The sequence below is a fragment of the Muscardinus avellanarius genome (assembly GCF_963383645.1).
Source record: "Muscardinus avellanarius genome assembly, chromosome: 13".
Taxonomy (NCBI): Eukaryota; Metazoa; Chordata; class Mammalia; order Rodentia; family Gliridae; genus Muscardinus; species Muscardinus avellanarius.
In genome coordinates this window covers 607,685-619,837 of record NC_137799.1, presented here as the reverse complement: position 1 = coordinate 619,837, position 12,153 = coordinate 607,685, and the positions used below count along the sequence as shown (strand labels likewise).

The following is a 12,153-nucleotide window of genomic DNA, read 5'->3' as shown; positions in this document are numbered from 1 at the left end:
CAGAGGGCGCGCGCGGGAAGCGGGGTGGGGTGATGGGGTAAGGGCTGCGGCCGGAGAGCAGCCGCGCTGGGCGGCAGCGCCCAGGCCAATGGAGGGAGGGCAGGGCCTACCTTGCCGGCCATCGGGCTCCTCGGGTGCTCGTCCGTGTGCAAAGAGACCCTGGCACGTTCACACGCCATCCTCAGGTCTGAGGTGTCCCTGTCCTGGCTCCCTACAAACAGAGGGGAGACTGAGCTGCCGCCCTACGTGTGCAGACACACCGCGGCAGGCTGAATGCTCCCTGAACGCCGCGGTACAGGCATGGTAGGTGGCGTGGCTCTCTAGAGGGAAGGCGTCTTTCTGTGCGTGTTTGCGTGGCACTGGGGACTGGACCAGGGGCTGTTCTACCTCAGAGCCAAACCCCAGCCCTATTTCTTTCTCTTTTTTGAAGAACTGGGATTTAACCAAGAGGAATTCTGTCTTCTAGTTACACACCGAGCCTTATTTTTTATTCTTTATTTATGTATTTATGTATTTATTTTGTGGTACTGGGCAATGAACCCAGGGGCATTCAAACTCCGAGCTACACGCCATCCCTATTTTTTTTATTCTTTATTTGAAACAGGGTCTCACTAAGTTGCAGAGGGCCTCACTAAGTAGCTGAGACTGGTCAATGAACCTACAATTCTACAGTCTCAGCCTCCTAACTACTGGGATTAAAGCATGTACCACCACACCCTTCCTTCCTTCCTTTCTTTCTTTCTTTCTCTCTTTCTCTCTTTCTCTCTTTCTTTTCTTGCAGTACTGGGGATATAACCCAGAGGCATTCTACCTCTGAGCTATTCCCTCAGCCCTATTTTTTGTTCTTTTTTTTGTGTGGTACTGAGGGTGGAACCTAGGAGCTTTTCTACCTCCGGGCTATACTCCCAGACCTATTTTATACTTTATTTGGAAACAGGGTCTCACTAAGTTGCTGAAAGCCTCACTAAGTAGCTGAGGCTAGCTTCGAACCTGCGCGATCCTCCTGTCTCAACTTCCCAAGTGCTAGGATTACAAGTGTGCGTTACCACGCCTGGCTTTATTCTTTATTTTGAAACTGGGTCTGAGTTGCAAAGGACCTCACTAAGTAGCTGAGGCTGTCCGTGAACCGGAATGACAAGCATGCACTACCTCGCCCAGTTTATTCTTTATTTGGAAACAGGATTTCACAAAGTTGGGGAGGACCTAAGTAGTTGAGGCTGCTCCCTAACCTGTGATCTTCCTGCCTTCCATGTACTAGGATTACAAGTGTGTACTACCATGTTCAGCTATTCTTTATTTTTTAAACAGGGTCTAAGTGCTGAAGGGCTCGCCAAGCTGCTGAGGCTGACCTTGAACCTGTGATCCTCCTGTCTCAGCCTCCCAAGAACTGGGATTACAGGCACCATGCCCAGTGAGGGCAAGGCTGTCTTGCTCACAGGTCTTTTCATGACTGCCTTAGTCTAATTAGTGTTGCTGTAAGAGAACACCTGAAGCTGATACTTCATAAAGTGAAGGAGTTTATCTAGCGCAGAGTTTTAACTGAATACCCAAGACTGCCCAGCCCCATGTGGTCAGCCTCTAGGGAGGCCCTTGCTAGGTCACAACATGGCAGAGAAGCAGAAAGGGAAACAGCTGCACACAAAAGACTAAGTGCATGGGGCAGCCTTTCTTGGCCAGAGCCTGCTATAGTGAAGACTAACCCCATCACATGAGACCCATTCCTCCATCACATGAGACCTATTCCTCCATCACATGAGACCCATTCCTCCATCACATGAGACCCATTCCTTCACCACATGAGACCCATTCCTCCATCACATGAGACCCATTCCTCCATCACATGAGACCCATTCCTTCACCACATGAGACCCATTCCTCCATCACATGAGACCCATTCCTCCATCACATGAGACCCATTCCTTCACCACATGAGACCCATTCCTCCATCACATGAGACCTATTCCTTCACCACATGAGACCCATTCCTCCATCACATGAGACCCATTCCTCCATCACATGAGACCCATTCCTCCACCACATGAGACCCATTCATCCATCACATGAGACCCATTCCTCCATCACATGAGACCCATTCCTCCATCACATGAGACCCATTCCTCCATCACATGAGACCCATTCCTTCACCACATGAGACCCATTCCTCCATCACATGAGACCTATTCCTTCACCACATGAGACCCATTCCTCCATCACATGAGACCCATTCCTCCATCACATGAGACCCATTCCTCCACCACATGAGACCCATTCCTCCATCACATGAGACCCATTCCTCCATCACATGAGACCCATTCCTCCATCACATGAGACCCATTCCTCCACCACATGAGACCCATTCCTCCACCACATGAGACCCATTCCTTCATCACATGAGACCCATTCATTCGGGAGACAGCGTTAATACCTTTAATCCACGTATGAAGGTGGGGTCCATGACCCAGTCCCTTCCACTAGGCCCCATCTCTCATTTGTTTTCTCTGTGTGTGTGTGTGTGTGTGTGTGTGTGTGTGTGTGTTTTACTGGGGATTGAACTCAGAGTCATTCTACCTGAGCTATACCTTCAGTCCTATTTTATTATTTGGAAACAGGATTGAGCTAAATTGCTGAGGGCCTCATTATGTTGCTGAGCTGGCTTCAAACCTGCAACCCTCCTGTTTAGCCTCCCCAAAATGAATCCTACTGGGATTATTAGTGTGTGCCACCATACTCAGCTCCTGTTTTTTGATTGTTGTTGTTTTGAAACAGAGCCTCACTAAATTGTGGAGGGCCTCAAGAAGTTGCTGAGGCTGAGGCTGGCTGCAAACCTACAATCCTCTTGTCTTAGACTTCCTAATACTGGGATTAAAGGTGTGTACCAATATGCTTAAAGAAAGGAGAGAACGTAAGACAGACAGCCAGACAGACAGTGTGTGTGTGTGTGTGTGTGTGTGTGTGTGTGTGTGTGTGTGTTGCCAGGATCAAACCCATGGCCTCACACATGCTAGGCAAGTATTCTACCACTGAGCTATATCTCCAGCCACAATATCCAGCTCTTAAAACTTCTACTGTCTCAACACTGCCACACTGAGGACCAAGCTTCCAGCATAAGTTACTTTTTCTTTTTACTGGGATTGAACCCAGGATCATGCTACCTCTGAGCTATACCCCCAACCCTATATTATTTTTTATTTTGAAATGGGTCTCACTAAATTGTGGGAAGTCTTGCTAAGTTGCTGAGGCTGGCCACAAACCCACCATTCTCCTGACTCAGCCTACCAAGTATTGAGATTACCAGCATGCGCCACCATACCTGGCTCACAATCGACTTTTAAACATTATTAAATACCGGATTTAGAAAATCTTCAGGCAGTATCTCTAGACTCTGACAAAGCACATATCTAGCTTTCGAACCCGCCCACCACAATGAGCTGCTTGTCTGAGTGACTTATATGAGCTGCAGTTTCCTCGTCCAAAACCTAAAGTTCCTGACACCAGTCTCTCAGGACTGTTTTATAATGTCACAAGGTCATACGCATAGCACTTGGCATCAATAGGAGAATATAAACGATCTGCAAAAACCACAGATACACACAACACTGGTGAACATCAACATGAGGCTGGGTGGAAGGCACCAGTGTCGGGGATGCACCCTGCAGGACCAGCACCAGAGCCACAGGCCCACAGGCCCATGGGAGGAGGAGGTGTGGAAGGGGCATGCAGGTGCACCATGACTCGTGTGTCTGTCAGAATTCAGAGCGCTGCGCAGATACACTCAGGGGCTCCCCGGGTGCCACCTTTGCCTTAATAAACGCTCCCAGTAAAATGCCACCCTGACCTGAAGCTGTCCTGTGGTGACGAGGCCCACAGTGCTTTCCTGGTGAGGGGAACTGGCTTTCTGGGCTGAGCGCAGGATGTGTTCTACTTCTTATCACTGATGGCCACATGGGGACACTCTGAGTACAGAGCACTTCTGGTACTTTTTTTTTTTTTTTTTTTTTTTGGTGGTACTGGGATTCCTGGAAGCCCTTCTACCTCCGGGCTACACTCCCAGACCTCTTTTTACATTTTTTTATATTTGGAAACAGGGTCTCCTAAGCCAGCGCGCGCGGCTGGCTTCGAACCTGCGCGATCCTCCTGTCTCTGCCTCCCAAGCGCGGGGATTACAAGCGTGTGCCACCACGCCCGGCACTTCTGGTACTTTTAATCCCAGTACTTGGGAGGCTGAGACAGGAGAATGGCAGGTTTGAGGCCAGCCTCAAATACTTAGTAAGGCCCTCCACAACTTAGTGAAACCATGTTTCAAAATAAAGAATAAAAAATAAGGCTGGGGATGTAGCTCAGAGGTCAAATGCCCCTGGGTTTCATCCCCAGACCCGCAAAATTAAATAAATAAATAAATAAATAAATAAATAAGACCATCAAAGGCTTATAGTCACTAATTTATTTATTTATTTATTTATTTATTTATTTATTTTATTTTGGTGGTACTGGGGTTCCTGGAAGCCCTTCTACCTCCGGGCTACACTCCCAGACCTATTTTTACATTTTTATTTGGAAACAGGGTCTCCTAAGCCAGCGCGCACGGCTGGCTTCGAACCTGCGTGATCCTCCTGTCTCTGCCTCCCAAGCGCGGGGATTACAAGCGTGCGCCAATACGCCCGGCACTAATTTATTTTTTATATTTATTTATTATTTATTTGTGGTACTAGGGGTGGAACTGGGGTGGAACCCAGGGACTTTTCTACCTCCAGGTTATACTCCCAGACCTATTTTATACTTTATTTGGAAACAGGGTCTCATTAAGTTGCTAAGAGCCTAAGTAGCTGAGGCTGGCTTCGAACCTGTGTGATCTTCCTGTCTCAGCCTCCCAAGCACTTGGATTACAAGTGTGCGCCACCACGCCCAGCTATTATTTATTTTGAAACGGTCTCACTGAGTTGCAAAGGGCCTCACTACATAGTAACTGAAGCCATCTATGAACCGCGATCCTCCTGTCTCAGCCTCCCAAATGCTGAGATTACAAGTATGCGCCACCATGCCTGGCTTTTACAGTCACTCATTTAAACCAGCTTCAAGCAAACACAGAAGGCAGGCAGGCAGCCAGGCCTGGTGGCTCCTGTCTATAATCCCAAATCCTCAGGAGACTCAGTGAGATCCTGTTGCAAATAAAATAGACTGGGAACCGGGTGTGATGGCGCACGCTTGTAATCCCCGCGCTTGGGAGGCAGAGACAGGAGGATCGCATAGGTTTGAGACCAGCCTCAGCTACTTAGTGAGGCTCTCAGCTACTTAGTGAGACCGTGTTTCCAAATAAAATATAAAAAAATAGGTCTAGGAGTATAGCCCGGAGGTAGAAAGCCCCTGGGTTCCACCCCCAGTATCACCGAAAAATAAAAAATAAAAAATAAAAAAGGCTGGGGATGTAACTCAGTGGTAGAACACTTGCCCAGTATATGCCTGGGGTATAATCCCCAGTAGTGCGAGGCCTTCAATGTCATGCCCAGCACCATAAAAAGAAAAGAAAAAGAAAAGAAAGAAAGCTGGCAGCAGACCTCAGACTATGCAGAAATGAGGGGTGTTGTACTCTTTATTTTCTTACTTTTTGTCTCATGTATATGTTTGGGGGATGGTACTGAGGACTGAACCCAGGGGCATTCTACCTTTGAGCTACAACATCCCCAGTCCTATTTTATTTTTTATTTGGAAACAGGGTCTCACTATATTACTGAGAACCTCACTAAGTTGCTGAGGCTTGCTTTGAACCTGTGATCATTGAAACCTGTGTCTCAGCCTTTCAAGTACCTATCATATTGTTGTTGTTATAATTTATAATTAATGAGCCAAGGTACTGTGATGCCAATATCTTTTTTTTTGTGTGTGTGTGTGGTACTGGGGGTAGAACCCAGAGGCTTTCTACCTCCAGGCTATACTCCCAGACCCATTTTATATTTTATTTGGAAACAGGGTCTCACTAAGTTGCTGAGAGCCTCACTAAGTAGCTGAGGCTGGCTTCGAACCTGCATGATCCTCCTGTCTCAGCCTCCCAAGCGCGGGGATTACAAGCGTGCGCCACCACACCCGGCTGCCAATATCTATTTTAACAAAACCATACTCCCAGTGATAAAATACATGCATACGAGAAGTGCAATTTTTTTTTTTTTTTTTTTTTTTTTTTTGCGGGTCTGGGGATAGAACCCAGGGGCATTCGACCTTTGAGCTACACCCCCTGCCCTATTTTTTTATTCTTTATTTTGAAACCGGGTCTCACTGAGTTGCAGAGGGCCTCACTAAGTAGCTGAGGCTGTCTGCGAACCGCGATCCTCCAGGTCTCAGACTCCCAAATGCTGGGATTACAAGCGTGTGCCACCACGCCCGGCTGCAATATTTTTTTTTTAATTCTCAACTCAAACTTTATTTCCTTATGTTGAATAGAACATAGAGCCATATAGAGAACAGTAATCATACTAGGTAAATGCCAATCTAAGCTGCTAACTGGTTTTCTTCCTTGGTGGTACTTTGTGAAACATATGAGATATAAGGCGGCTAAGTACCAGAGTACCAAAGTATTTCTAATTTTATTCCTAACCCACACTGAATAGTCATCCCATGCCTGCTATTAGGTTCCTGTGTGCTTCATCTTCTAGGAGGAAAAAAAAAAAAACTCATATCAAACTTTTTTTTTCAATTTAAGATGCCAGGTGAATATTTCTCACAAATAATTCAAGTTCATCCTTATTAGAAAAAAAATCCCCCAAACTTAGCCGTGAATGAGTACACAAACAACAACTGGCTATTAATCCAATAGTGCAAATGTTTCCTGCCAAGTAGGGAGGTCCAATATTTCTACAGAACGCTACTGTCATGGTCACAGCTTGTTTGTGGGTTCCCTGACATAGCCCAGCAGAACCAGAGTTCAAAGACCTGCAGTGGTCTCTCCTCGCTGGAGCAGTGGCCAGTGAGCACCTAGAGAGCAGCCACCAACTGAGGAGCTGATTAATGTAAACAGCCGCACGTGGCCAGGCGTTCAGGGAGAACATCTCTGCCCTGCAGCCGTCAGAACGCAGGTTAGAGAGCTGTCGGGCGGGACCCCCAAGCCAAGCAACTCACTGTGCCCAGGAGCTCTAACAGAAGCACGTCCATGTGTGTTCAATGGACACACATGAGAATGAGCTATACAAAATGTGAATGAACCTTCAGAGACAATGTTGTATAAAAGCGGCCAAGCTCAAATCAGTGTACATCATGCAATGTGTGTGTGTGTGTGTGTGTGTGTGTGTGTGTGTGTGTGTGTGTGTGTGTGGTACTGGGGATGGAATCCAGGGGCATTCTACCTCCAAGCTACACCCCCAGTCCTATTTTTTAGTCTTGAAACAGGGTCTTACTGAGTTGTGAAGGGCCTCGCTAAGTAGCTGAGGCTGTCCGTGAACTGCGATCTTCTGGTCTCCACCTCCCGAATGCTGGGATTACAAGTGTGCCCACCACGCCCGGCCTGAGATTTGTTTCTATGAAGGAAAAGCAGCAGAGCTGACCTATGCCCCTAAAGTCGTGGTGGTGGGTCTCATAATCCAAACATTGCTGTTCCAGTACCAGAAGCAGGAGGCATGGCAGTTCACAGCAGCTGAGGTCTGTGTTTCTTTATCTGGTTTCACCAGTGAGTTGTTTATGAAAATTCATCAAACTGCCCACTTATGATAAGCATATTCCATATAACTGTTATTCAGCCATAACAAGTTAATGAAAATAAAAAATCACTTGGTGAGGAAACAGGTGAATGTACTAATAGAACACAAAAGATAACTTAAAAATAGATCTCAGGAGTGAAACGCCCAGGTCAAGGGGAGGCACGAGGTAAATATGACCTGGCTGTCTTGGTTGCAAGGGATGTTCTTCATCAGGTGTAGAAAGGTCCCAGAGGCAGGTGCTCTCAAACCAGAATTTTCTGAATACAAAAACCACTAGATTGCACACTTTTAAAGGGTGAACTTTATAGTACATAAACTGTATCTCAAGAAAGCTCTAAAAAAATCCATGCAGATTCAGAAGCCTAACGGGTAAAGAGATGGCACCAAAACAAGCCAGAGGGAATGAGACTGTTTCACTAAAGGTGTTGGGTAAGTCATCACTATACAGAGTGAAAAAGCTGTGCTTTCTCTATACACACATGGCTCATACTCCAAAAACGGACTACATATAAACGAAAGACATGGAATTACTAGAAAACAGTGCAGAAGCCGGGCGTGGTGGCGCATGCCTGTAATCCCAGTACTTGGAAGACAAGAGGATCGAAAGTTCAAGGTCAGCTTCAGGAACTCAGCAAGGCCCTCACCAATTTAGCAAGACCCTGTTTCACACATATAAAAATAAATAAATAAAATAAAAGGGCTGAGGGTGTAGCTCAGAGGTAGAATGTCCCTGGGTTCAATTTCTGGGATCAACAAGAAAAAAAGAAAAGAGTGCCAAGTGCCAAAGAATACATTTATGAACCACAAATGACTTCAGAATTACTAAGACCCAAAACACAAATCACAAGGCACCAAATGGCTGGTTTTCAATAGAGGATTCCTGGCTAAGTGGAGGGCACCATGGCTGCCTTTTCTAACAAATGGAGACATGAGAAAGTATTTGCAAAAATTAAGAGTGAGACAGGCTCTTTTCTAGATCATATAAAGAACCAACACACAGCAACAAAACAAGCTCCAGAAACCACAGAACACGGGCAGAAGACATCATCTAATGGCTATTTTGGTTTCTGTTTGGTAACAAGGATAAAACCCAGGGGCATTCTACCTCTATGCTACACCCCAGCCCTTTTTTTATTTTTAATTTGAAACAAGGTCTTGCTGAATTGTTGAGGCTGGTTCCTGACCTCCAATTCTCTTGTCTCCACCCCCCAAGTACTGGGAGACAGTTGTGAGGCACCACACCTCGCTCATCAAAGGTCCTTAAAGAGCAGCAGCCTGACAGACTTCAAATTATCCAGATGGCCATGAAGGTGCAGTTACCTAAGAACAGCAGTGAGAGGCCAGCCATCACATGGCAGTGAGCCTGCCCTGCACTTCCAGGTTCAGGTTGGATACACCAGCAGAGCCACACACAAAGCTGCCTTGGTCTAGCAGCCGAGATGCAGGCTGTGTGCTTCCAGGGGACACAGAGGTCACCGGGATGAGGAGAGAGGCGACAGAGGAGCACCGTGCACCAACCAATGGCAACAGCAAGTCCCAGCATGGGCTCAGTGAAACCACCCCGAGACCCAGCACGCCAAGTCCTGAGAGCAGGCGGCACCACACAGGCAAGGGTGAGGGAGCACCAGCTGAGGGGCCCTGACACTCGGGAGGGGCCAGCAGAGGTGACAGGAGGGGAAGATGGACAGATGCAGCCCCTGCAGCCACGAACTGGAGAGCACCAGGATGTTTAGGGCAGCAAGACTCCACCAACACCTTTGGGGGCTCCCTGTGGCTGGGGGTTCCTGTCCATCTATATATGACACTGATACCCACCTTCCCATGCTATATGGCAAGATGCTGGAGGCAGGGCAGCTTGGACGGCCCTCAAACACACAGAGCCTGTCAGCAATGCCGGCTAGGAAGCAGTGGGGCCTTTACCTTGTGGGGTCCAAGGGCCGGGGTCAGCTGCCTCAGACGGCCTGAGCTCGTCCGAGACTTCCTTGTGGACAGAAGGCAGAGGGAAGGAGTGGCTCCTCTTCAGCAGAGGCCCGGCAGCCACCGGGCAGCTGCCCCCGCAATCTGTGGGGGAGGCAGGCGTAAGCCTCTGTGGCCCGTGTGCCCCGCGACCGGCTCCGTTCACACAGGTGGCTCCGGGAGCAGAACGCCCACACCACAGCAGCTCAGAGCCCACAGAGGGCCCTCCACAGCGCCCTGTGCACCAGCAGACAAATCCCAACACGGCCCTCACGCTGCCTCAGTCCTCCCTGCCCAGGGAGTCACAGGCGAAGGCTGGCTCAGACTGGTCCCGTCCGGGCCCACACCCTCTCCGAATGCTTCTGGACCACCCCTACTGCGGCCCATGCACCCAAAGATGAGCCCTAGCCCAAGTGAAGCTACTGTGTCTCTCCCTTCCCTGTGCCATTCTTCTGCAGGGGTGGCCATCTGAGCACACCAGGGATGAACATGGCTTCAATGCTGCACTGAGGCTCCGATGCAGTGAGTCAGAAAGAGCCTCCAGGAACACCCGGGCCTCACCACCTCACAGCCTCCTTTCCTCCTGCAGAGGTCTCTGAGCCTCACAGCCCCAGTCTGCTGAGACCATGCCTTGCCCTGCACTGAACTCCTTCAGGAGGATAAGCCCCAGGCTCTATCACTTAATGGTGACACTTCAGGGGAGAGACGTGCCATGCAGGCAGAAAGACGACTTAAATGACTCCTATCCTAAAACGCGTCCCTGGGTCGGGTGTGGTGGTGCATGCCTGAAATGCCAGTATTTAGGAGGCTGTGACAGGAGGATCACAGGTTTGACCTATTTGACCACAGCAAGATCCTATTTCCAAATAAAAAATAAAATAGGGTTGGGTATGAAGTTCAGAGGTAGAATGCCCCTAGGTTCAATTTCCAGCACCACAAAACTAAATTAATTAAATTAAAATACATCTCTGGGGAAAACCACATCATCTAAAGCTGCAAGGTCCCCAAAGTCCAAAGGCACACTGAAGTGGGGCCACTAGGCCCCAGGCCAGGCCTCACAGCCTCCACAGCATTCTCGCCCATTTTCACCCACTAGGCCCCAGGCCAGGCCAGGCCTCACAGCCTCCACAGCATTCTCGCCCATTTTCACCCACTAGGCCCCAGGGCCAGGCCAGGCCTCACAGCCTCCACAGCATTCTCGCCCATTTTCACCCACTAGGCCCCAGGCCAGGCCTCACAGCCTCCACAGCATTCTCGCCCATTTTCACCCACTAGGCCCCAGGCCAGGCCAGGCCAGGCCTCACAGCCTCCACAGCATTCTCGCCCATTTTCACCCACTAGGCCCCAGGGCCAGGCCAGGCCTCACAGCCTCCACAGCATTCTCGCCCATTTTCACCCACAACGTCTAACTTAACTTCATAGACTTTTGCTAGCCACTTGAAATGCTTCTGAGAACATGTGATGGTCTATAAAAACACAAATGAAGCTAAGCGTGTTGGCGCACGCTTGTAATCCCAGCATTTGGAAGGCTGAGACAGAAGATCGTGGTTCGCGGACAGCCTCAGCTACTTAATGAGGCCCTTTGCAACTCAGTGAGACCCTGTTTCAAAATAAAGAATAAAAAATATGACTGGGGTATAGCTCAGAGGTAGAATGCCCCTGGGTCCCATCCCCAGTACTGCCCAACACACACACACGTACACACACACACAAATGACATATCCCCTACTGGTCAAGTGGCTATACAGACACAGGGTGCAGGTCACCAGCAGATGCTCTGCAGGTACACGCCCACTAGACAAGCCTCACTAGCCATGGGAGCTGAGCGCAGCGTGAACAGAGCACAGAGCTGGGACCCTGCTCCTCTCCTGCCAGGCTGCCCCGTGCAGTCCTTCACAGGAGAGCCTCGGGGACCCTGAAGACTGCAGGCAAGGAGGCTGGCAGCACAGGAAGGGGCCCTGGAGGCTGCTGAGACGCACTCTCCCAAGGGGGCAGTACCTGAGTCCCAGGACTCCTGGGACTGCGGTGGCCTCTCGAGACGCTCCTCTGGACCACAGAACATCTGCTTCTTGGCCCGTCCGGCTGCCACACTGGCCACAGACACAAGAGGGATGGCCTGGCTCTCCTGTGGCACAAGAAGGAACATCAGAGCTGCTCAGGGGCGTCCCTGGGTCCCCCACAGGCTCACCAAGAGGGAACCCTGGGGAACCCTCACAACTTCCCAGTTCTGAGAAGAGGCCGCAAGCCCTAGAAATCAAGCATGCTCAGCTACTTTATAAGTCAGAAGAAGGCCCAAGTGGCTAGAAACCTGAATGTTCTTCATTAAGAAAGAAAAAAGTGGTAGGTTTGGTGGCACATGCCTGTAATCCTAGTACTTGGCAGGCTGAGACAGGAGTATCACAGGTTCAAGGCCAACATGTGATAACAAGATTCTGTTTCAAAATAAAAAAAGGGCTGGTGGAGTAGCTTGGAGGTAGAATGCCCTTGGGTTCAATCCCTAGTACCACAAAGAAAG

At 49.1% G+C, this 12,153-nt stretch overlaps 1 protein-coding gene across 1 annotated transcript in view; it reads right to left on the bottom strand.

Moving 5' to 3' along the window:
- Positions 1-12,153, bottom strand: part of PNPLA7 (patatin like domain 7, lysophospholipase) — a gene marked incomplete at both ends in the record, with an annotated part of 82,060 nt that overhangs the window by 48,917 nt on the left and 20,990 nt on the right. The window contains 3 exons of the mRNA XM_080709451.1: positions 111-211; positions 9,603-9,743; positions 11,637-11,763. Of these exons, the coding sequence (XP_080565577.1) occupies positions 111-211; positions 9,603-9,743; positions 11,637-11,763 (369 nt within the window). The remainder of the gene's footprint in view (positions 1-110; positions 212-9,602; positions 9,744-11,636; positions 11,764-12,153) is intronic.